Below are 25,323 nucleotides of genomic sequence, written 5' to 3' on the forward strand. Positions count from 1 at the left end.
TAAGTTTAAAAGTGTATAAATCAGGCTTGACACTCACTACCAAAAATATATTTGTACCACAAAGAAGTAAAAGTTGTGACATTAGCGCTGAATATAATATAACGAATAATTAAGCAGACTCTGGGGCTTTCTTGTTAAAGCAGAATTACATATTTATCTGTTGTAAAGGGATATTAAAAAAACCCAGCAGCAGCCTAAATGAAGAGCCTGAGATGTGCTCGTCTAAATCCTCTTAGAAACTCAATAAAGGCAGATTCTAGTTTCTTTTGTATGGAGCGTCTAATGAGAGCTGGATTAGACACAGACACAGTCAGTGCAAAGTGAATTTAGGAGAAAACCTGAAAGAGATGCAGACGTAGGGTTTCCTCGTTTTTTTATTCTCACATCAGAAAGGTGGAGAAGCTTTCGTGGTTATGCAGCACCGTTAACAGCCAACAGAAGATATGAGAAGAATTTTGTTTCCCCTGCAAAGGCCAGGAGCATGTCATTAACAGAGCAAAGAAGAGAATGTACAAACATTACAAAACAGTGGTTAAGGAAATCATTCAGCTCCAGACATCACTAAGAGGAAAGCAACAGGATTATAACTGTACAAATCAGGAGCCGTGAAGCTAATTTACAAAACCAGCAGCATGAGACAAAGACAGGAACACGAGGATTTCCCCACTGATCAGACCCTTCCAAAGACTGCAGACGGGGAACGCTGCTCAAACCTGAGCAGTCAGTGGAAACAAATGTAATACTGGACCACAGTACAAAGGTCGTGCATACAAACACTGTTCACATTACAGAAAAAGTGGAGAAAAAAAAATCATTCTGTCTCCTTTATCCACCTCACCTGATTTCTCTCTCATGGTTTGGCTCATTACCAAAAATCCCACCTTGCCCGAGTCAAACTGAAATAGCATGAGTCGCTTTCATTACGCCTGCCCACCAGCAGGGGGCGCCAACTACTTAGAAAAGAAACAGTGGTTCTCTGAAAACTGCATCTGGTCACAGAAACAAAGCGCTGTGCATTAGACCAAAAAAGTGCAAATGTGAATCAGATGGATTTAAAACATCACTGTAACTTTACAGAAAGCAAAAAAACAAAAACAACTCCATGTGTTCACAAAACGTTACCAGCAGAATACACTGAAGCACTGAGCGGCTCTACACACTGTACATGTGTAACTACTGAGAAGAGTTTTCAATGTCGGCTTGTTTGGCATTGAACGTGTGGTTAGATCACTACTTTGCTTCTTGTTTGATCAAGTTTAAATCAGTTTTCCATTTGAAGAAATGCTTCAGTTTAGACAACATTACAGACCTTTGGCTTCTGTTAAATAAAAGTTAAATTCAGCTCCTACATTAACACTAACGTCTGATATAACATCATATAAGAGCTACTGATCAGAGTGGATATTTAGCACCTCATTCGATATCCTCCCTCATGTTCAAAACACTGAAACTGATCAATCTCCGAGTTTTGACACTCAAATAACCCCCAAAGTGGAATGTGACTGACTTCAAGTGATACAAAAGACGGCTATCAAATTTCTCAAATACTCTTTCAAATATTTATGAATGTGCCAAGGTCAACAGCAAGTGTAAAAGTTCAAAATTCCCTTCCTGACTGTCAAAGGATTTGTTTTTATTTTTACAAAACGGCTATAAAGTAGCTTTTCTTCATTGGCTTAAAAATCTGTTTTCCTTGTTAGAAAACAGTAAACAATTCACGGTCATTGTTTTCGTAAACCTTACGGCTGTCGTTGCAGCTTCAGCGGGCAGTCGAGGGAGTCGCCCCGCGCTCGCCGCGAGAGCACGAGGGTGACGGGACGGGAAGCGCCCTGTCTGGGGTCGCGGTCACGAGTCGAGGAGGGTGTCTGAGCTGGGAGCGTTGTAGAGGTACTTCCAGATGGCGTAGTAGTGCACTGCCGCCGCCAGCGCCACGAACATGTGCCAGATGGCGTGGGCGAATGGGATGACGCCATCGCTCTTGAAGAAGAAGACACCGAGGCAGTAGATGAGTCCTCCACAGGCCAGCTCCTGAAGACCGTCTGTGTTGCTCTGCAAAAACACACAAAAATGGATACATGTAACATATTCATTAAACATTACTGTTTAAAACACATTGCTGACTGTGCACTGATTGGTTGAATCGTTACAACCTGACCAGTGAGCAGGTCGGTAGGAAGAATCGGGCAGCTGGTTTGTAGCAGCTGAACCCTCAAAATGAGATTGAGTAAACCGTTTTTTGTAAGCGCATCGTGGACGGCGCCGTTTTCACAGACGGAAGACAAAGTCGAAAATAACTTTGCAAGAATGATTTGCTACACCTGAGCAGCTAACCCAAGTAAAGTGTGCAGGACATAACAGGAGCCAATGGACATAATGAAATATCAGAAAGTGCACACAAACCACCAAAGCACCACAAAATCCTGCAAAATATTAACAATAAAACATGCAGCATGCACAGAAAAGGATTACTGAGATGTGTGGCTGCTATTTCCACTGAGACCAGTAGAAGCAGAGATTAAAACAAAGACGAGGCGCCACAGCAGGATTCAAAAATTATTTTTCAGCTCTGAATCGTTTTATATGAATCATTAAATCACAAAGAAAACTTTAAATGCATCGTTTGTTTTCTGTGAACTCTTGTCAAACACCCTAAAGAGGAAGTAAGACACACTGCTAACAGCTCCACCCTGCAGATGTTCGGTTTATCGGCTGAGATGAAGAAGTGATGTGAGGGTTTAAGAATTAAGCTGAATGTGATTGTGCTTGTATTAATAAAAATATATATTACCATTGATGTCACCACAGATGCGGGAAAAAATCCCATCGACAAATAGAAGGCCAGCTCAACGAGTTTATACCTGTGGAGGCAAAAAAGGGGGGAAAGTGTGTGTTTACGAGGTCTGTGCCATGCAAAGGAAAAGTGAAACACAAGCAAGGCAGGGAGATGATCAGATCTGACACAGGCGGCGTTTGGAGGATGTGACAAAGTGAAATCATGAGGAAAAAGGATTTTCGGGCATGAGTGTAGAGTTTTGAGACGTGTTTTGTATCCAGGGAAGAGTTTCGAAGCACTGTGGTTACTTCAGACTAACACAGAAAGACATTTCTAGCTATTGTGATTTTTCTTTCCTGGCTTTCTCAATAAAATGTAAAAAAACGAATGAAGAGTGAAAAACACTTTGCGAGCTCACTTTTCATGGTAGTTGAAGACATAAATGGTTCCAGCAGCAGCCATGAGCCACACAAACCAGCGCATGTGTGCTGCGAGGGGGCCCAGTTCACGCAGGTTCAACCTGAATAAAGATGAAAATCCAAATTAGATCAAGTTAGATCTCCGTGTATGACTCAGGTCCAGGGGAGTATATCATGCTGTCTGTCTGACACTCACCAAGGTGTGTAGGAGGCAGCAATGAAGAAATAGATGACCACTCTGTCACACATGTGAAAGCAATGCTCCACTGACCTGAAACAGACGACACTCAGGTTTATGCCGTTTTCCTCAACAACCATCATTTTCATGCCCACTTAGGCAGAAACATTTCTGCCTAACAGGACGTGAGATTGTGTTTCCATACCAGCAGTGAGTAATTTGCAAGTGTATGGAAATTATTGTCTGAGCAGGACAGACAAAGAACCACAAAAAAAAAACAAAAAAAAAAAACAATGAGGTCGCAGGTCATTTGTCTGCAGCGTGACGCAAATGCAAACAAAGTGAATTTGCTAACACGCTAAAGGTAAACAAAAGAAGATGGGACATACGAGTCACCATAACAGGTCAACATTTCACAGTATCAAAGTATGAGAAGCGCCACACCCACTCACATGATTTTAAAAAAAGCAAAAGAAATAATGAAATGGAAAGAACACGCTAACGAAAGCATTACTCGATACACAGTAATGTTGTAATTCGCAGCGGCGTCTGAACATGTAGCATTATGTCCTGCGCAGTGATCAAAAATGATAGAATGACAGAAAAATGGCCGATGGATGAGAAGAAAGATGGCAGCGTATATCTACCTAAAAGCAACAAAGTATTTGTGAAAGCAAAGCAACAAAGAATGTTGATTTTATTCATTTAGCTCACACCAAATATCATCATATTTTAATTATTTAATAACAAGAAAACAAAGGACTGTCCAAATGTGTCTTTTCCAAAAAGCTCACGATATCCGGAGACTGATCGTATGTATGAAAGCTTTTATTAGAACAGTCACTCAAGGTAATACTTGAAATTCCATGAGATGACCTCAAGCACAGATTAGAAGTGGGCCATAAGGGTCCGTCTGCTTTGCATCACTTAAAATAGCACCAGATTTATATTTTTTTAAATGGATGCACGAAGCAGATGATGAGGACAGGAAGTCAGAGAAATGGCACAGAGAATGTGGGCAATTTCCAAAAATAAAAGAGCCTGTGCAGACTAAACGCTCCACTTTGGAAACACTGGAACAAAACTAACACAAAAACACACACACCCACCAGTATTTCTGGCATGAATCTTCTGCCTGAGTGCTTATTAATGCTTCAGTCCTCACCTCATGTGACTCTTCTTCCAGGTGATGATATGAAACACGGTGGAGACGAGGAAGAGGGCACACAGGCCCATGCCGTACACCCAGGCCGTGATCCTCTCCCAGCGGTTGTCCGACAGACAGTGCAGCAGCGTCATCCCCACGAAGGCTGGCACGATGAGGAGCTGCAAGGATGAGGGAGAAATCACAGAATAAATAAATTATTAAGACAGTTAAAGAGCAACTGTGAAATTACACGGAGGCCTAAACAGTTTGGAGCCACTCACTGCATGGGTGTAAAAGTTTGCAGCATGCTCATAGCAGGTAGGCTGGTAGCGGCAGTTTGCAGAGGCCCGTCTGTTCATGAACCTGAAACACACACAAAAACAAACAGAACAAAACATTAAAAGACCCCACGGCACCTCACCAACAAACCCACCCTTCAGTATCTGCGCTTTAAGAGAGGAATTTAATTACATCAGAGGGACAGCTCAGGTGGAGACAAAGTTTGAGCTGTGGATGTCCCTAAAAACAAAAGCATCCAAAAGAAGAACTTTATCTAGACAATATGCGTACACTGATTTTTTGAATATTTATGTACATTTATTTATTCATTCTAACATCACATATTACACAACCCGTGCAAAACAATTAACATAGGTTACATGTTGTATATGTGCTTATATATGTGCCTGGCCTTTATTCTTATCATTAGAGCTATCCTACCTTCCAAGTACAAAAAAAGAAATACCAGCAGACAGATGAACAACAATATTCTCACATTTAATGCTTTGAAATATATTTTTCTTAACACTGAAAAATGCAAATACTGCTCAAATCACACTTACTCTCCTGCACTGAAAAAAGTCTGTACACAGTTTCAAGTAAATTATGATTTTGTTTTAAACTTTATTTAAAAAATAAACCAAATCATTATAAACAGTGGCTCAGTGTGATCATATTAAATAGTCTAGAATTAACAACAACATCTGCCATTAGCTTATTTTACTGTCTCCGAACCAAAAGATTAAGATATTTAATTAAGATTAAGTGTAAGATGTAAGTCGAGGCCAGAAAATGAAGCACTTTTTTAAAATCAATGTTCGAAAAATAATTTATTATCACTCGTAGACTGAATTATTAATTTTAAATCACAGTTTAGCGCCAGTTTGTTAAAATTTAAACGTTTCGATATTTAAAGTGAAAGTTCCTTTCGTTTGTCTAAAACAGCGCTTTGCTAACGGCCAGTAGAAAGAGGAACCTAAACACTGAGTGCTTTATAAAAGTATGTAGCGTTGAAATCTCCCTGTTTTTTCTCCAATCTCATCCAGGCACAACCAAAACAGCATTTCTCGTTTTTCAGATTTCCGCTTACCTCTGAAAGCTGTTCACACGCTTCATTCCGGTGTCTTTTTTTAACCGCGGGAAGCAACGAAAAATGGACCACAGCCAGCAAAGTAAAGAGCAAAAGCCCAGCTTTAAAGAGGGAGGGATAAAACAATAAACTGTCCTGACAAGCCAAAGGAAACGAAAGGCCTAGCATTAGCTAGTCGGCTAACGTTCTGCTGTTCATAAGCTAACTTGCACTACGGCTACAAGGCACCGGCAAAATTAATACCCCTGCTGCAAAGGCACCATTTTAGTCTTTTTCGTAATACCATTCTGCAGCAAATACTGACTCACTGCCTCTTCTTTACGCAATAAAGATCCATAAGCACCCCGTGGCAGTGAAGAAAATATAATCTGAATCAAACATTATTCAGCTTTAAATATTGTTCAGCTTTAAAGTTACTGTGCAACTGTGTAATAAAAATGTGTGCTCACGACTTTGGCCTTGAGAGCGATAAGAAGCGAAGAGACTAGAACACCCAAGGCCGATTTCCTTTTATGGAGTTGTTTTTCTGCTAATGCAGCACTTTCCTCACAACCCCCTCCTGTAAGTTTTAGAGAATATATACCCATCCTCACAGCAAATATTTGGAATCTCTTGATGTGAGCTGTTTTGAGAGCTTGTCTCTGTCTGAATAAAAGTTCACTGATTCCCCATCTGCAGCAGGTGTCCGGTTGTCTTCATTCTCCGCCAGCCTGGTTAAGTCAATTCCTCCTTAACATCTAAAAGAACCTATTTAATGAAGGAAGACGGGTTCACTTTGTGTTTAATATTATTCTATTGCTGTTGTTGTTTTTTTTTATATCCTTCAATTGGCGTCACGAACAGGATCCGCTCCAGGTCAAACTGGAACGGGAGGGAGGACATCGGCCGTGGTCTGAGTGAACGGAGTTTGGACAAAAGCTGTGTACACACAAAAAACAAGGTAAGCAGACCTTTTATTTCTGCTATATTGAACATTATAAAAATACTTAGTGTCCAAACTCCTAGTAATTCATAACCAAAATTGTCTGGCTTACTTAAGGCTTGTTGAGAATCAGACAAGTGAATAAGAGATAAGTGAATAAGAAATAAGTGAATAAGTGAATAAAGATAAGAGTGAACTGAGGTCTGACCACGGTTGCAGCCGACGGGTTTGCTCTCCGGTGTCGGATACATACCTCAGCAGGTCTGGGACCTTGAAAGGGTTTATTAGTAACGCCTTTCTAAACAAATTAAAAGGTTAAAGGCCTTGAGAATATTTTTTAGTAATATTCTCTAAACTACAGAAGGGTTAGGAAGGCCCAGAGGACTTTATTAGAAAAGATCCTCTAAAACTTAAAAAAGAGAAGTACTGGTTGGAGTCCATAGGAGGGGTCCCTTTGATCAATAGGAGAAAACGGATCTCTTCTTAAAACCCCGATGATTTTAGTGTTTTAAATGTTTTGATGTTCTGTTTGATATTGGACACACATAAATACACGCTGAATGCTTGCTGTGGAACACTGGGCAGGACAGTTTGGTTCTCCGTTGTTCACAGATTACACAATTAAAGGAACTAGGTTCCTCTTTTGGTTAAAATAATACACCACACATAGAATTTTTTTTACACATTTATTACATACATAAGGAGGGTAATGAGTGACTGCAGGTAATGTATGAAGTGTGAATGAGACGTGTGAACAAGGTGACAACCAACTAGCACCCCTATCAGGAAGCTCTAGGCAAGGTTACCCGCCAGACTCCGGTTTGGTAGAAGCTTGGTAACACCTGAAGGGATATTTCAGTGCTGACTCACCTTTAAAGCAGCGCCCCAGCTGATTAGTGCCTAACAGAGGCAGAAACCCAGCTGGCCCAAATTCTCCTTTAAAAGCAATAAAAGAACACTCCTCCATTGACAGTAAAATGGATGGAGAATTAGATCGAGAAACTAATGATGATGGTTGGGGTCCCGGTGTTATTCTTAGCACATTGGGAGAACAATTAACATGTGTTGAGACAGTCATCAACTCCACACACCAGCCTAAAGAAGCAAAACAGCTGAAAGATGCTTTTAAATTAGTCAAAAAGTTAGGGGTAACCTCTTCTGGCATATGTCTATGCGGGCCCGTGTGTAAATAGAACATAAATTACCGGTGTGTGTAAATAAAGTGTAAAATAGTGGTATAAACTGTCTGTTGAATTTCTTCTGAGTGTTGAAAAAAGGAAAAACTCTTTTCTGCTCTCTCTGAGAGAGGGGCTGTGTGTGTGAGACAGGAAGTGTGCATGCCCATAGAAGGAAAGAGATGAGGTAAACTCTGTGCAGATAGACCGAAGTAAAAAAAAAAAAAAAAAAGGAAAAGGGTCTCTCTCTGTCTCTGTGAGAGAAAAAGGTGGGGGCCGAGTGAGCCCGCGGGGCCGAGCGGGTCCGCGGGAGCGAGCGTGTATGCTGTATGAGGAAGAAGGGAGTGAGAGGGAGCGAGTGAGAAGAGTAATCGAGTATTTGGTGATTTTTTTATTATTTCAGAGGCACTGGGTAAGAGTTTTGACTTTAGCTGTGAGAGTTGTGAAAAGAGCAGGTTTTTCTTTTGTTGTAGACTGTGAGTAATCGGTGTTTTTCTGCCTATTGTGCTGCGTGGAAGACACAGAAGTGTAGAAATGTTTGTGGTTTATCTTTGTTTGACGTTTTATATAGAGTTGGTTGATTCAGGGTGATTTCTCCCGTTTAAGGGAGGAGTTGCATTGTGGTTATGTTAAAGCTTTGCTGTAGGGGTATGTGTGTGATTTTGTGCTGGCTTCGCATGTTTAAATGGATGCATAGAAGTTTGTCAGTGAGAAATTGTTATGGTGGGGTTTTAAAGTTAGTAAAGAGTCAAACAACGCCCGCTGTTTTAAAAAGGCCCAAAACATCATAAAAGACACCTCACATCCTGGCCACTCCCTGTTCGAACTGTTGCCCTAAGGCAGACGGTACAGGGCAATCAGAGCAAGGACTAATAGACTCAAACATAGCTGTTATCCAACTGCAATAACACATCTGAATACTACAAAAATGTCCACCATGCCACTCTTGTGTTAATCTATGCACGGTCTGAAGCATGACGGTGGGAATACTTAGTATTTTAAGTATTCTATCTATTTTATTGATTGAATTTTATTGTTTTTTATATTTGATATTACTAGGGATGATGCAATGATCAGGGACCATTCTTAATGTCGTCGGTCTCATGACAATGACAATAAAGTTTTTGATTTTGATTCTGATTCTGAAATACACCCTCCTCAAGAGTTCAATGATTTAGGCAGTTATGTTTATACAAATACTAAATGTATGTTTAGTGTCTTCATACAGGTGTTTTTTTTCTTAACCTGGAAGCCTGAGTACGGCAGCAGAAGACAGGCCAAGCTTTGGCTAAAATTCACGGCTGGACACCAGAGTTGTCCTCACCCCTCCCGGTAAAACAAAAAAGAGAGAATGTAGTTTGAGGCGGGTTTTTCTCGCTGAACTGCTCTGGGTGCTGTGTCCCTGAATCTCACCAGTGTTAACCTCTGGCGGAAGACATGGAGAAAAGGAAAAGATGTTCCTGGTAAATCACTGAAACAAATAAAACCACACACAACCAGAGAAAGATATGAGAAGGGTGAGGAACAGACACATGTGCGTGTTAGAGACATGCCTCGTTTGAGAAAAAGTTAAAGTAACCCATATACAGACGCACCCATACATGCAATGAAGAAACAGCTTACATACATGTGCACGTACATGCAAGGTTAAAGTAGCGACACTTAACATACACCTGTTTTTAAATGATATAGTTTATACATTACTGACAATTAAACGCTTTGGGTTGCAGGACAACAACGTAACGTCAAAAGACAAAGACACTGGTCTGAGGATTAAGTGAGGACACGACAAATTTAGTGGTTAAAAGGGTCGACTTGGGACATGTTTTTGTTGATTGTTTAAGACAAATGACTACTGAATGATAGGAAATTCCTTTTTAGATTTCTAAACAGGATCTTAAGAATTTTAACACGTACCTGTGTTGTCCTGTCAACTTGAGGGGTTATGAGTTGATTATATGGTGAGAAAAAAAAAAAAAAAAAAACAAAAACAAAAAAGGGGGGAGACGAGATCTCGTTGTTTCTCCCCTCTCGGGATAACACAGCCAACACAGCACAGCCAACACAACATCATTTTCCTGTTCGCCTGTTTTGTTTTGTTTTTGTTTTTTCTGAGAGCCGAAGCTGACCTGGACTCCTACCCTCCCCTCTACCATCGTTGCCCTCTCCGCGACCATCTTTGACCCTTTGACCCCTGAAGGCCACAGCAGCTGGACTCACAACAACAACTTGAGGATGTCAACAGTGCTGCAAAAGAGTGATCTCATGCAGCAGAGACGGAGAGCACTAAATCTAAAGCCCGTTTCACTACACGGGGGAAATTCCCAGGCTGCGTCAGCTGACAGAGCTGTGACGAGACGCGCATTAAGCCCGGAGGAAAAGGGACGGTGAGCAGAAGGATGCTGACCTCTGAGAAGAGCCGAACAGCAGAGCTGCAGAAGGCCGTGGAGCAAAGTAAGGACAACATAAACAGACCCAAAGAGGAGGGGAGGACCCTAGGCCATGCGTCAGGCCGCTGGTTTACCTAAACTACAGAACAGGAAGGTGATGAACACAAACATATACCAACACACGAACACACACTTCTGCATGCGCCTACTTAGAATGAAGGGAAACACACACATGAACACTTATGCACTTGTTGAGGGAGTAAAAACTGATACATACCCATGCACTAAAATCAAAATGTTGATTTAATTTACTAAGAAGTGACACACAATGCTCCAGCTGCTGCAATGAAGAATGCTTTACTGACAAAGGCTCAATGCTGCACACAACAAAGTCAAATACAGAATTTGCTATAATAATAAGCCCAGAGGGCATTTGTGTGGTCTGGGGAGCAGAGTCCGGAGCGGTTTGGTTATGAAAATGATGCCCGTGCGAGATATCTGGGGCTTAAGGCCTCGACTTAATTGTTTACTCTACACTAAAAAGAAAAGAAAACACTCTGAGCAGTGGTGCAGAGTGAAAACGAGGAATTAACAGTGTGAGTTTTATTTCAGAGCGCCACGTCATTGTGATGGAGATTTAATAAAGGAGGAACACACGGACAAAGAAGAAGAGAAGGGGGGGCAGCCCTTGAACGCGATTGCCTGAGGCATTAAAGTTCTGTACTAAATTCTGGTTTCCAGTGTGAGAAAAGTCACGCAGTGCCAGTAGTAGAGCTAGGTTGAGTGATGATTCTAAATTACTGTAAGTAAATCATCGTACACCGTTCAAGTTTCATGAAAACGGGGATCTAGACTTTGTTGAACCCTAGGCAATTTGAACAGGTAAAAGTCGAGTGACCAAGTAGCAGTTGAATAAAAGTCATTGAATAAGTGTTGAAATAAACTGGCAGAATTAAGAGAATTAAAACATTTCAAGAGCTCAACTTACTTAATGGTTCAATTTTGTTTCACGAACGCAAAACATATAGGTTTATGAATATGAAAAGGTTGAGGTGGTGTTGATTTGACTCTGTGTAGGTTTAGGTTGGTATTTTTATTGATGGGAAGAATATTCAGTGACAAGTCCTAAGACCCGGGCGTCTGCATTTTGTTTTTGTTATTTTTCATTTTATTTTGTTTTATGTTTACTGATTTTTGTTTGTGAATCTTTTCTTTAAGCAGATCTGCACATCGGAAATTACAAGCATTACACGTCGGCGAGAAAATTGTTGTAAGTGAGTTTCTCCGCATTGAAATGGGTTCTGGAGGAAACACTTGTGGGGACAATTAGAAACGAGAGTCCCTGTTTAAAAAAGGATTCAGCGAGGTAATCCAAACTCAAGTTCTGGTTTCTTTTTGAGATGACGTCATTTTGCTGAGTGTGGAAACTAGATGCGACGACAGGTTTCACTATCAGCAAAGAACGGATGAATGGATGAAAGACTGGGAATAAAAACAAACGGACTGACTGGTAAAAGATGACAAGACTTGACCATGACTCAAGGTTAACCACCTCCACCTAGATAGGATAAAAGGGTGGATGAATTTATGTGGGTTTCTTTTACAGGAGTAGAAGGATGACAAAATATTCGAGGATGAGTGAACCTGTAAATGCCATTTTTGTGTCTTGTGTTGCTTACAGAGGTAACTGCGCAGCGTTACCATTTACATTTTCTTCCCTACAGGGTTACAGTTTTAATGTTTTTCTATTACAGGATTTCTGGGCGGATGTGTGAAGAAACGGTGTTTATGGGTTAGGAGTTGGGGATGCTATTACACTGTATTCTGGTGAGAGTGTTGGGGGAGACACACCCTGTCTTGAAAACTGTGATTCTTTTACAGGAAATGTTTTATAGCACCTATGGAATGAGGATGTCTGACTACGGTCAATGTGCTGCTAATGTTTGCTTTGCTTTGGTGAGAGGGGTGCAGTAGAAAACAGACAAGTGACATGACAACAAGTAATAATAACAGATAACAAATTTGGGGACAGTTTGACCTAGAGCCCACTAACTGGCCATTAGGGGCTCTTTCTCTCATTGCCCAAAGGGTGAATAAAGCAAATTGTGGCAATAATAGTGATTTAATGATTGGAGAAACCTGAACATGATACTTGTCTGTTGAGCTGAATCGTTTATTACTCTTATGATTTTCCGGTGGGACTATGAAGATTTTTTGGTACAGATTGCAGGTTGTTGCTCTTTAACTCCTAGAACACGCCCTTGGCGAGGTGAGGGGAACTGGACCACCTTTCTCTGACCCATCATACTCTATTAGACGACATACAAGCTAAGTAAACATTTCTTGGCCCTTTCCCCCTGAAATGACAGGCAGGCAAAGATGTTGCGTCTTTGTTTGCTTCCTGGCCCTGGGTCTCATTCCCATTGGCATAATCCTGATCTGTGAAGGGCCCCCGACACTTGTGACACCTTGAAGTTCAAAAGCTTCGCCCACTTCTGACAGTCCCAATCTGACAAATGTAGCCCCTAGGGTCTTGCCCACCACTTCCTCTCCAGTTTTACCATATTCACTTTTGAATGTCCTTAGCAGTTACCGTTCTGAGTTTATTTTACGGTTGATTTATTCTTTCACATTTTCACGTTTATATCTCTCATTATTATAATATACTCTGTACTCTCCACATTTTTATCATTACTTATGTTTTTTGATTGCTGAGTTACAGGAACTGTTAATTTTGTGTCACTACCCTGGTTGCACTAACTCGTTGTACCCTTGTGTGCAGGACAGCTGTTACTGCTTTCATCGGGAACCGAGACTGCTTGCAGCCGACCCCTGGGCAGGGTGGTGCCTGGACTCTTTTCTCCTCATCTGCAATGACAGATAAAGACAAATGAAAAGACCCGAGGAGTTTTTCGAGCCAGGCTTCGACACGTCTCTGTGTTCCTTTGAATGTTACTTATTTTTGTGTGTTGACCCATTTAAGATGGGTCAAAAGGGGGATTTGAAGAAAATATAATCTGAATCAAACATTATTCAGCTTTAAATATTGTTCAGCTTTAAAGTTACTGTGCAACTGTGTAATAAAAATGTGTGCTCACGACTTTGGCCTTGAGAGCGATAAGAAGCGAAGAGACTAGAACACCCAAGGCCGATTTCCTTTTATGGAGTTGTTTTTCTGCTAATGCAGCACTTTCCTCACAACCCCCTCCTGTAAGTTTTAGAGAATATATACCCATCCTCACAGCAAATATTTGGAATCTCTTGATGTGAGCTGTTTTGAGAGCTTGTCTCTGTCTGAATAAAAGTTCACTGATTCCCCATCTGCAGCAGGTGTCCGGTTGTCTTCATTCTCCGCCAGCCTGGTTAAGTCAATTCCTCCTTAACATCTAAAAGAACCTATTTAATGAAGGAAGACGGGTTCACTTTGTGTTTAATATTATTCTATTGCTGTTGTTGTTTTTTTTTATATCCTTCAGCAGCCAAGACAAACTAAAAACACCCCCGCAAATAAGCAACCCCGCCGGCCAAAGACGAGCTGCTACCCGCTGATCCGCTCTACAAAAAATATGATTTCTTTTTGAGCTGCACAGAGTCACAGCAGTGGTGAGATGCTGAGTGGCACGGCATGAGCCAATGAAGAGCAACGACGTCGGAAAACGACCAATCAGATCTCAGGTGGGCGGGATCCTGTAGAGGGATGTGTCATTTTTGGTTGACAGTTAAAATAGTGACAATGGCACAGTTTATGGCAATGACGGTTGAAAGGATAGTAATAAAACACAATTAGTCTTTTCACCTTCTAAGATGCATAAGGCTCAATTGAAAGTTAATTAATGATTTACCAGCACTTTTAATAGTTTTTTAATAGTTTGCAAAGATTTCCGGCTGCTGTCCATCATCATTAAACTTCAGTTTATTAGGAACTGTTTGACCTTTGACGTTAAACTTTGTAAATATGGGAACAATGGTTTCCTAACCATTATTTGATTTGTTTAATTTTTAACTGACCTCCTGCAAATTAAAACAAGAGTGATTTCTAAGTTTCCTAAAATATGCCAGGCTGTGCACACTCAGTAGTCTGCTGCTGTTCTAGTAAGCAAAACAAGCTCTGTGGGAAGATCTTCTAAGATGGGGATGTGGTACATATCACTGTTGTTGTCCCTACAGTATACAGTCACCATGAAATCTTAGCATGTAATGCTTTAACTCAGTTTCAGCTTCTTTTTGCAGATATTAATCATATGACGGATTTTACAGTAGGCTTAAAACATGAAAAATGGGCCGCTTTATCTTAAAAGTTTCTTATGGTGCAGCATGAGTTTATGCAGCAGCAGACTGACTCACACAAGCAGAGAGTGAACTACACACAGTATCACACTGTGACAGCCTTGTTACATAATAGCACCACAACTTGACCAGTGCCCCTTAGCTATAAGAGAGCTGTGAGAGTGTTTATGTAAGACTGAAGTGAAATCCTTCGGATTAATGAAGTTCACGCCGTGCAGTTTTAGCCTCAGAGCATTCGTACCATCTTCTCTGTCTACGAATGTTTTATAGCTCAAAGAATTTGAATATTTTTAGCAAACACCACAAAAATCTGGTTATATTGCACATTGGAAATTGTACACCCCTCTTGGGTGTAGCCTGTCACTGTAAATAAAAATCAGCACACAGCAGTTACTACACCAGCGAGGGCAGAGAATAGGATTGATCCAGACAAAGACAAACGGCTCATTGTGCTTGGTTGAGTTTTAAAAAGGACGTTGGCACAGACAATGGGAGAGTGCCAGAGGCCATGTGTCAAAGGACAATGTCTTCTTCTGTTCGGTTTCTCTCTTAGTTGACACTGGCCTGAGAGCTGCAGGTGGCAGCCTGTCACAGCAGCCTAGAGTAGCTTCCTGTCCCTAAACAGTCCAGGTCTGTCTGTGTCTCACTTGCACTGATCACCTTCTCAGCTGGATGGAGTTTCCCTGCTGTGTAACCTGCACTCTTGAATCGCAGGAGCAGCTGTATCAATTTGCACCTACTCCTGTCACCATGAGGGCAGTGACTGGATTTAAAGCTGCAACCTCATCTTACTGCTTCCAATACTATTGTCACGGAAAACAACACCCAGTGCTTCACCAAAGCCCTACAGTTCAGGAAAATCAAGCAGATTTGTATTTTCCTCCTATCTCGACTAAAATAAACCAATAATTAACGAATTAATTTGAGGTGTTGTGTTCATTTACAGTTCGAAACTATCATTATCAGTCTCTTGAGTCACATTTCCAGCCTTCTGTTTACTCTCCTTTAGCTCTGTTTTGGTCACATTCTTCCTCAGATCAAGTACAATCATCAGGTGCTCTGTAAATAAGTGACTGTTGCATTTGAAAAAAAAAAAGACTATTAACTTGAAGAGTAAAAGTATGGACTAGAAAGCTAAACAATGGCCTGAAACTCACTCACAAAAGCCCAGAAGAACTGCAGAGTCCAGCACTAGTTATTTGTTATCTTTTATCATATATCAGACTGTATCTTTTTTAATTGGTTTGATCGACTTCTTCTCAAACTGAATTTGAGAGTTATTCAATGATTTAATCAGAATTAAGATGAAAAGTTTTATAGGGATCAAAGCAAAGGAACCAAATGGTCATTTTATTGTCTCGTGGAAATACTTCGCCTCCGGTGCAGCTCGACCAACAACAGCCCAGTCAGAGAATGAAGCAGCTTATGTTTCACTGAGTCATGAAGCTCACGCTGGAGACCTAAAAGCCTTTATACAAACTTCTCCATATATGTGAAATTATTCCAAAGGACCTGCAATTAGATTGTGATGCGTTACTTCTGTCCTGTTAGCACTGACACACCTGTTAGAGCAGGATTTACCCAGCCGTCAGAATGATTGTGATAAAGAGCGATTACATTATTACACTAACAAACTACAGCTGCAGCGCTGCTCTAACAGACTCTTTGCATTTTATTTTGCTACAGTAAAAATTTAACCAAAAACACACGCGCGTCAGAAATCTAAGGTTTCAGTCTGCTGAGTGTAATATTTCATTCCTGCAATCATTTATTGTTTGATTATTTTATGAACTAATTGCGTTAATCCAGAAATATCAAAAGGAGACTGAGAAATGTTTATATAACTATGGAAATTCCTAAATGTACTACTTTATTTTGAAAAGGAATTGCAACAGCAATTTAGAGTAAGCTGAGCCGATTCTGTGTTATTTAACTTACATTTGAGTGTCTTTGGTCATCTTTAATCTGGAATAATTGTTTAAAATCACAAAGTTTTTATCATTTTTTTAATCTCAGTCCATATTTCTGATTGAATGTAGGACGCTCTATGATAGCCACAAACTGGGGGCTTCGTATCTAAAACGTTTACTACTTTATAGTACTACTATATAAGTATATAGACTGACAGAACATTGTTAAAGTTCTCACTGATTAGGTTTTGGAAATACAAGTCCAACCTGTCTTTGCAGATGACGTAAATGCTTCCAAAGTGTAAACATGGGGATTTTTTACAGTAAAATGTGACGTGATCTTCAGCATTTCCTGCTTTGCCGATCATTTCTAGTCCCCACACACCTGTTCCTTGTTTTCTCACCAAGCCACGGCACATCCCGACCCTGTGATGCTAGAATCTGAGTATTTTCATCTGATACAGAGGCCAGCTTCCTGTTTTACTTCAGGCTTGTGTGTAACCACAGCTAAAACAAATCAAATCTTTGTAATCTCTCTGCAACTGTATGAATAGCTACAGTTAGAAATGCACGCTATCTAATCTTCCTGATAGCCCGGGGTCAGGGTTCAGGTATGCTTATGGTGCACCTGGAGAACTTTCAGTTTCCTTAAAAACATTTACTGCAGACAACACAAGGTGGAAAACACGACTCAGTCCTCCACATGTAAATACTGATGCAGGATTAGCAGAAAAGCAAAGAGAAAGCACGGCTCTCGGCTCTTAGTAGATTTGTCTTGTAGGGGAAACGTATAGACAAGTGCCCTTGGAATAAAAGAGGCTTTATGTGTACATGTGACAGGGGGTTAAACAGCTTTGTAATTGGTTTACTGTTTCAGGGTAGAATGCAAAGTCCATGGGTAATATCCAGTGGGTGATGAGGGGGAGGGGAGGTATTAAGAAAATGAGTATTTAAGACATCATTTGGTTGTTGCATATTAGCTAAATGAACCGACTGTGTTTGAGAATAGAATAGACTAGAATATCCCTTTCATGTACACGTATGTCGCCGTAATGAAATAAATGTACTGAATGTATTTAAAGTGTCATCACAAACCCCAAACATAACTTTACTAAAAATGAAGGCAAATAGTTGCTTTATTTTATTTAAAATTTCATGCACTTTTTGATTGCAAATTGTTTCCTTTTGCTTTCTCAAAAAAAGGACAATCAGTGTCGCACTACTGACAGTATGTTTTTGCTTTGCCTCATTATGTTGCAAACCTTTAATAGAAACATTAAAGCTTGCCATCACAGGGCTTTACTTTGACATTGAGCAGAGGATTATTTTACACTCTCCTGTTTGTCATCACTCACTCACTCCACTCATGGTGTCACAGTTTTCCTCATCTATTTAATAGATGCAATTTAATATTAACTACAAACACAGGAACAGCTTATTTTCCTTTTCTCGTCTTCCACAGTGAAAAAACTGAATCGAATATAATAAAATGAATAAGTGTTAATTAATCATGAACAATCTGTTTAACTGCCATCGAAAGAAAGAAAATGTCAAATGAATGAAACGTTTTTAAGTCTAAATAACTATTTAAACTTAAAAATGTTTAATTTGGCTTTAGCATGATGCACAATATAAAAGTACAATGGATCAGCACCTTTAAATCCCAGTGATTTTACAAAGCTTCTCATTCATCCAATCACCTGCGCTGCACGCTGGCATGCCATTGCCATGCAGAGAGGGCACAGCCTGAACCTCTGAGCCTGTTAATGATGGACAACTGGTCTGACGGGCAGAGCCACAGTCACCGCAGCACGAAAATGCAAAACTAAACAGAGTATTTAGGTCAGGAGCTCTCCCGCTGCAGCGTTTTCCGTACCCATCTTAATTAATCTCGCATCTATCGAGCTGAGCCTGCCGCTCTGTGTAATGGAAAGCACAAAGGCAGGATTACTATTGCTGCCGTTCTGTCCTCTTTTTACACACCTCAGTGTCAAAGGCCAACATCTATTATATCACAACCAATACTTAGAACGAGAACTGACTGTACTTTAACTGTGTCAGCTGGGAAACACATCCTCATTAGACAGAAATAATTTGGCCTCATTTAAAAAATGTAAAAAAAACTCCATCGATACACAAGAAGTTTTAATACTATATGTACAGTTTTATTAAAGTCTCATGTCTATTAGATTCTGGAAAGTATTGATCACGATGTCACATTTTTCATTTTGGAGGAGAAACTATTGTGAGAGTAGCTGAAATCTGCAAAAATACAAGAATTAGAGTGATTGAAACATTAACTCAAATATTACAGTGTGATTTTGATGTGTGCATGATATAATTAAAGTCTGCTGTTAGTACATTTAACCACCAAACTAAATGCAGTGACCTATCTTAAATGAAATTAGTGCTTAGTGCACATATTCACATTTTGTCCATATTTTATTTAATAATCTGTAGTTTATTATAGACGCTGGAGAGATTATATCTCTCGGCTGGCCTGGGAACGCCTTGGTATTCCCCCGGATAAGCTGGAGGAGGTGGCTGGGGAGAGGGAGGTCTGGGCCTCTTTGCTTAGGCTCCTGCCCCTGCGACCCGGCCCCGGACAAAGCGGATGAAGATGGATGGATGGATAGTTTATTATAGATGTTATAGATTTATTTAGGAGTGCTGTGATTGGTGTTCGGTTTTGATGTTTTTCGGCTTTGACTTGTCGATGTTGTGAGATTAAGCCATCCATGGACCCCATGACCACAGTAACACCTTTACTCTCATGTACTGTAGCACATGTACAGTACATGAGATTATCCTCATACATGTTATACATATCTCTGTACAATTTTTCTATACATATTTCAGTACATTGTTGCCTGTATATACAAACTTCAGTTGCTCATGTATGTAGGACCACTTTGTGTCTTCCTTTTATATTTTATATAATTTTCTCATCCGCAGGATAATAAAGGTCTATTCTATTCTATTCTATTCTATTCTATTCTATTCTACGCATTCGTACTATGTGAAACAAATATTAAAAGGTTGTAATTTTATAATAATTAAAAGGCTGTAAATTATAAACTAAAAGTGCAGTTTTAACAGTAGCAAAGATCTCTTAACGCCCTCTTTTGCCCATTGACCTTTGACCTTTGGTTATGAATTGGTTTCCTTTTTAATTAGGTAAAAAAAAAATTAGTGTGTTTAAATTGGTGTTAATTAAAACTCAGTTACTCTATCATGCTATATCAGGTTTATGTGCCTTATCTTTTATGCTAGTTGCACTATTTTAATTTGCACAATCAAAATTATTTATTGATTTAATTTTTGCACAAACCAGAGCGAATCTAACTGAGGCTATTTCTGGAGCCGTTGTATATTTGTCTTCTGTTTGGCGAGCCTTTCCCTTTACAAAGAATCATCCTGACCTCTTTTATGAATGTGATCTGTTTATGGTGCATTTCTTAGAAGATCCAGGATTACACTGAGAGCCATCCAGACTTTAGATCCAGATTCAGACACAGCTATTTCTGTTGAGGGCTGGCAGCACAGCACAGCCGTAATCACAATGTCCAGAATAATCAGCAAACAGCTTCGTTTTTTTCCAAGTTTAATGTTGTTTCCTTTTTGTTAAATCCCAGATGTCTTTTTATATTTGTTTCTGTAAAATGAAATTAGAGACCGAAGCTATCATTAATGAATAAACTGCAAAACACATTGCTGTACCATGATTTCAGTGTTTTATAGCTATAATTACTGCGTATAATCCAAACTGTTTCTGAAAAGTTAACAACAATCATGTAAACTAAATGCAAAATATTTTACATCTCCAAATGTGCAACAGGAAAGTTGCAAACTGCTGGAGAAAATGTTGTGAAGCAAATTCAGTTCAGTTCAGCAACATGTGTTTTTATATGTAAAGCAACAAGAGTCGCCTCTGGGTGCTCGAAGCAAAGACACATAATCGCAATTCTTCTGTCGTCTCTGAAAATCTGTTTGAAACAAAGACAAAATAATCGAATAACATAATTTACCAAATGAAGAGAAAGACACCAGCGGACTCAAACATGAAACAGAAAAAGTATCTGTCTGCTCCGAAATATGAAGAAACACTGAAGCAAAATTAGAAATGGAGAAATAAACCGACGGGGTTACGAACAATCACACAAAGAATACATGCAGATGAGTTAAAGCTACGATTCAGCTTTTTGTACTGCTACTATTTATTTTCACACATTTAAATAATGATAAAGGGAATGATGATAGGTCTTTAAAATTAATTTAAAAAATGAATGCAATTCTTTTACATCTGTTAGGAGATTCTTAGATAATTAGTTCGTAATACTGTAATCCTGTGCAATATCCCATCTGCCCTCCTGTCATATTTCTTTTCAAGATTTTCTTATTTAATCACTAGTGTACATATGTTTATATTTATAGATACATATATATTTAGTCATCTTTTCTCTTTTACCACGTCTCTCTAATATTTTGCTCCTTACTATTTTTCTATTTTTTTTATTATTTTATTATATTTTATTATATTTTCTTCTACTGTACCATGCTGCTGAGTGACTGCTGCTCGTCAAACACATTTCATTGCAATGTTGACCCTGTGCTAACTTGCATATGACAAATAAAACTGAAAACTGACTTTTCTGCTTTAAATCTATTAAATGTATATTATATTATCAATTGTTAATTTGATTGTTTTCTTTTTGTTGGATCTTTTGTTCTTACATGCGGAGCTTTAAATACAAAGAACAGGAGGTGAAAGCTGCAGGGACATAAAAGTAAAGTGAATATCTTTTGATTTACTGATGTGTGAAAAAAACCTACTAAAAGTACTAAAAGAAAACAGGCAGCATGGGAGCACTGGGCAGAGATGAAACAACATCACACACACACAACATAACTAAAGCAACGCATTTGAATGTTAATATTTACATTCCTATTTGACCCTTTGAAGGAAAAACATTACTGTACTGTTAAAAATGGTCAAATCAGTGACCTGCTGTTAAAATACCTTCTCTCTCAGGGTTGGCATTTGCGGTATTTAATTATATTTGGTATTTTAAACTTATATCCGCCCTGTGACACTGAGTACGAGACAGAAACCATTACAGGTTGACAGGTTCTAGTGTCTCAGATGCTCAGATTACAGAGCCAGGAGCACCGGGGTCATTATTGTTAGCTGATTTCTTTTTAGGAAACGCTACAACTGATACAATAGAATCTCATTAAACTAAAGTAAAACATAATTTACCGGAAACATCTTTAGTTTTAGTCTCAGTGTCTGTGATCAAATTGGTCAACACAACCATCAGGTCTGAATTCCTGTCAGTTATCACTTATATTATAATTAAAACAACAACAAGCAGTTAGAATAATAAAAGGCACACGAGATTAACAATACAGACGACCTGAAGTGAAAATGTAAACAGTTTGATCACAACCGGAAGGAGCATAAAAGCAGATCATAGCCAAGTCCTGGAAAAGCTTTAGAGATGGAAACGTTAATAACACCCTCTCGTGCACTCTCACTCTGCAGCTTTATGTTAACTGTGCACTGTTTGCTCGACAAACACAGCTAATGTGAGTGCTCGCTTGTTTCTCACACCTTGATATGCTTTATCTGCACTTCGGTGATGTGGCAGACAAAAGGAAACACTTCAAGCTTAACCCCGGCTTTATGCTGCTTATTCTTATCGAAATGTTTAAGATATTAAGCAAATTAACTTTTAACGTGGGGATCTAATAATGCTCGCTCAGGAACCTGATAAGAAACTTTCAACAACTACATCGATGCACGTCACATTTCCTCGAGTTATGTAAGAGGTGACAGTTAGTCCTGCCTTAAACAATTGTTCAGCACTGACCCCTGAACTGCAGCCAGATCTGAGCGCTTGGTTTCAATAAAGCCAAGATGACTGTTTTATATGGCAAAGGGGTGCAAAGTCCAAAGACACTGAAGAATATTTATTCTGCATAACAGCACGTTTTATATTTTTCTAACCTTAATCCAGAACCTTTCATCCCACTCTTCTCAGTCAGCGCAACAGACATGCCCCTCTTATTCTTCGTCTTTTATTGGTTGTGACATTTGCTTTCCAGAGGTGACTGCAGGCTTTGCCTTTAGATCCTTGAGATAAAGAGGGATTTCACGTGCATGCACACAGTACTTAAATACATCAACACATGTCACTCTCCCTTACCGTCCGAGTTTGGTCCTATGTAGGTCAAATCGTAGCATTGTCCCAGGAAAAAAGTCAAAACAAAAGAACAAAAATAACCCCAGAAAAATGCAAAAAGCAGTGTATGTGCAAAAATGAGTTGGGTATAAACAGAGGTAAGTTGCACTCAGACCATCGTGCTCTTCTTCTCCCTGAAGTCTGAGTTCGATGGCTCGTGGTAGGTGGTGATCATGTTGGCTGTGTCCCACCGTCCCACAGGTGCTGAGGAGTTCTGCATCACCACCAGTCTGATGGGAGACTGAGTGGGTTGTGGGTCCGGGGCGTACTCCTTGGTAGGATCTTTGCCCCGACAGTCATACATTATACAGGATATCAGGAAGACGAGGAGCAAGATAACGTAGCTGGCGATAAGGATGCAAAGGTTCAAAGTGACGGGGTCAATCTCCTGGTAGTTTTCCAGAAAGCCCATGATGCCTGCCTCATGCTGGGTGGCCCAGAAGGCCCTGAAACCAGCACCTCAGTGGACGGAGAGGCAGAAGGCGTCAACAGCCGCTACACACCAAGAACACTAAGCAAGCCTGGTGACAGCAGGGCTCTCTCTCTCTATCCTCTTCAATCCGCCCTCCCTCCTTGCCCTCCGTCCATCCTCTCTGCCTCGCTCCTGTCTTCTTCCTCCTCTCTGTGTCAGACGAGCGCTGTGGATGTGTGGCTTTGAGGTAAAAATACTTTAATCCTCATCTCTCCTCCAACCTGGAATTTCTGCCATCCCTAGCTCTCTTTAATAGCTTCAGTTGTAACACAGCAACAGATTCTGTGTTACATCATCATGGGAATATTTAATTACTGTGTGTGTGACGTATTTTAGCGTGTGTGTGTGGTGTAATCTTAATCTTGATTGTAACTGGGGATTGACGGAGGAAGCCATCTGGCTGAATAGAAGCCACTAAAAAGTCACTCAGATAGAGCTCACACACCAAGCAGAAGACTCAGTCTCACAGAGGGTGCGACACACTTTCTTCCTAAAATATCTTTTCAATGATTTTGATTTTGCAGAACGTTCAAATCCAGACGGATTACGGCACCCGTTGACCTCCGGGTGTCACAGAATCAGAGATTACCACGAAGGGAATCATCTCTGCTTGTGCACGGCACACGGAGGTGGGAAAAACAGGAAATAAAAACAGCAATAAATAATGTGGAACGTCTCAGGTCGTGTTTGCACCTGTTGCTGCAGTGCAGGAAATTTTGAGTGTGATGGACAGCAGGGGGCAGCAGTTATCAGCATTAGAAGAAGTAAAGCTGCAGGTCAACTTTGACCCAGACAACCTTTCTACAAAGAGAGCAGAAATCAAACAGCAACTCGTGTTGAGATAATGACATGAAAAATAAAGAAAGCTACAATTTTTAGTGCAAAACCTTCTGGTTTTTCCACACTGAAGACAGTCTTTGTGTGGTGTGAGATTACAAGCTGGGAACCAAGTTTTAATACAGAATAAGCTACACTAAAGGTCATCACAGATACATAGTGTGCTTCATGAGTAGTAGTCCCAGTGGTATCAGTATTAAACACACAGCACTCATAGCAAAATAAAACCAAAGTCATGAAATTATTGGTTTAAAACCTTTTACAATACTATCTGCAGCAGAAATACTGCAGATGACATTTGATTAATAGAAAATCAGAAAAGATGATCCCACAAGCGTGTTTTCAGACAACATAATCAATCAGGAGGATCACTCTGGGACCTCAGAGTCCTGATTGTGCAAGAAAACCGGAGACTCCAGCTGCAAAACAAGAAGGAAGAGAAAAGAGTAGATGAAGGAGCTTTTATTTCTTTATTGTAATGTTTCCTGCCTTTACTTAGAGCTCTACGATTTCTTCTGTTATTTCTGTTATTTCCTTCCCTTTAACGTTGTACTTAAACGAGTCTTTGCTATGTTTTAAAACTTTGGAGTCTTCTTAATTTCCTGATTTATTTTACAGATTTTCCAACTTTAGGACCTTGGGCATGATTATATACTTTGTAGAAGATGGTTTTCTCAGCTCTTATGGGATCAGAAAATACTTACTCTCACATATGCGTCTTTTTTCCCTTAAAAACTCCCACTGTTACCGCCTATTTCTATTGTATCTACTAGAAAGTTATTTTAAGGACTGAAACTTTTCCCCTGAATTCAGAAAAAAACAACTTATCAGTTCAGAAAATTGAGAAATTATATCAGGACCTGCTACAATATATATTTTTACTGACGTCTACAAGTTTAACAGTCTCATTGAATCTCGGGGGATTTTCACCCCACAAAGAGATTTCATAACATAAACAGTTCAGGATGAAATCAGGCACCGATCTGCTCCAGCTCTCCTGCAGACAATCAGTCGTGATGTTTCCTGCCTCGCGGTTTAAAAGTGAGTTTGAGCAGCAGATTGTACACATTAAATGTGCAGAGTACAAAATGACCTCACTGCTCTCTTCACGTTCAGGCCTGTAATCCCTCTGTATGTCCCAGGAAACAGGCTTAACCCCTGAACCTGCCCGAGCACTCAGCTCCTCTTGAAGCTTGCTG

General features: G+C 39.9%; 1 protein-coding gene across 5 annotated transcripts; it reads right to left on the minus strand.

Annotated features, from left to right (window-relative positions):
- Positions 1-356: 356 nt before the first annotated feature.
- Positions 357-23,438, minus strand: mmd (monocyte to macrophage differentiation-associated). 5 transcript variants are annotated; one of them, XM_086290138.1, is made up of 8 exons: positions 22,780-23,435; positions 22,581-22,706; positions 4,799-4,880; positions 4,536-4,696; positions 3,389-3,463; positions 3,192-3,293; positions 2,789-2,858; positions 357-2,049 (listed from the first exon to the last, which is right to left on the minus strand). In XM_086290138.1, the coding sequence occupies exons 2-8, from the start codon at positions 22,628-22,630 to the stop codon at positions 1,846-1,848; spliced, it is 744 nt and encodes a 247-aa protein (XP_086146264.1). In that variant the 5' UTR covers positions 22,631-22,706; positions 22,780-23,435; the 3' UTR covers positions 357-1,845. The 5 variants fall into 5 exon arrangements, with proteins under 5 accessions (XP_086146264.1, XP_086146261.1, XP_086146265.1 ...); XM_086290135.1 differs by lacking the exon at positions 2,789-2,858 and having other exon boundaries at positions 22,780-23,438; XM_086290139.1 differs by lacking the exons at positions 22,581-22,706; positions 22,780-23,435 and adding an exon at positions 5,887-13,754.
- Between the last annotated feature and the right edge of the window lie 1,885 nt (positions 23,439-25,323).

The sequence above is a fragment of the Aulonocara sp. 'chitande type north' Nkhata Bay genome, linkage group LG4 (assembly GCF_057382095.1).
Source record: "Aulonocara sp. 'chitande type north' Nkhata Bay isolate Kocher_YH1m ecotype deep benthic linkage group LG4, A_spYH_male_GT1.1, whole genome shotgun sequence".
Classification (NCBI taxonomy): domain Eukaryota; kingdom Metazoa; phylum Chordata; class Actinopteri; order Cichliformes; family Cichlidae; genus Aulonocara; species Aulonocara sp. 'chitande type north' Nkhata Bay.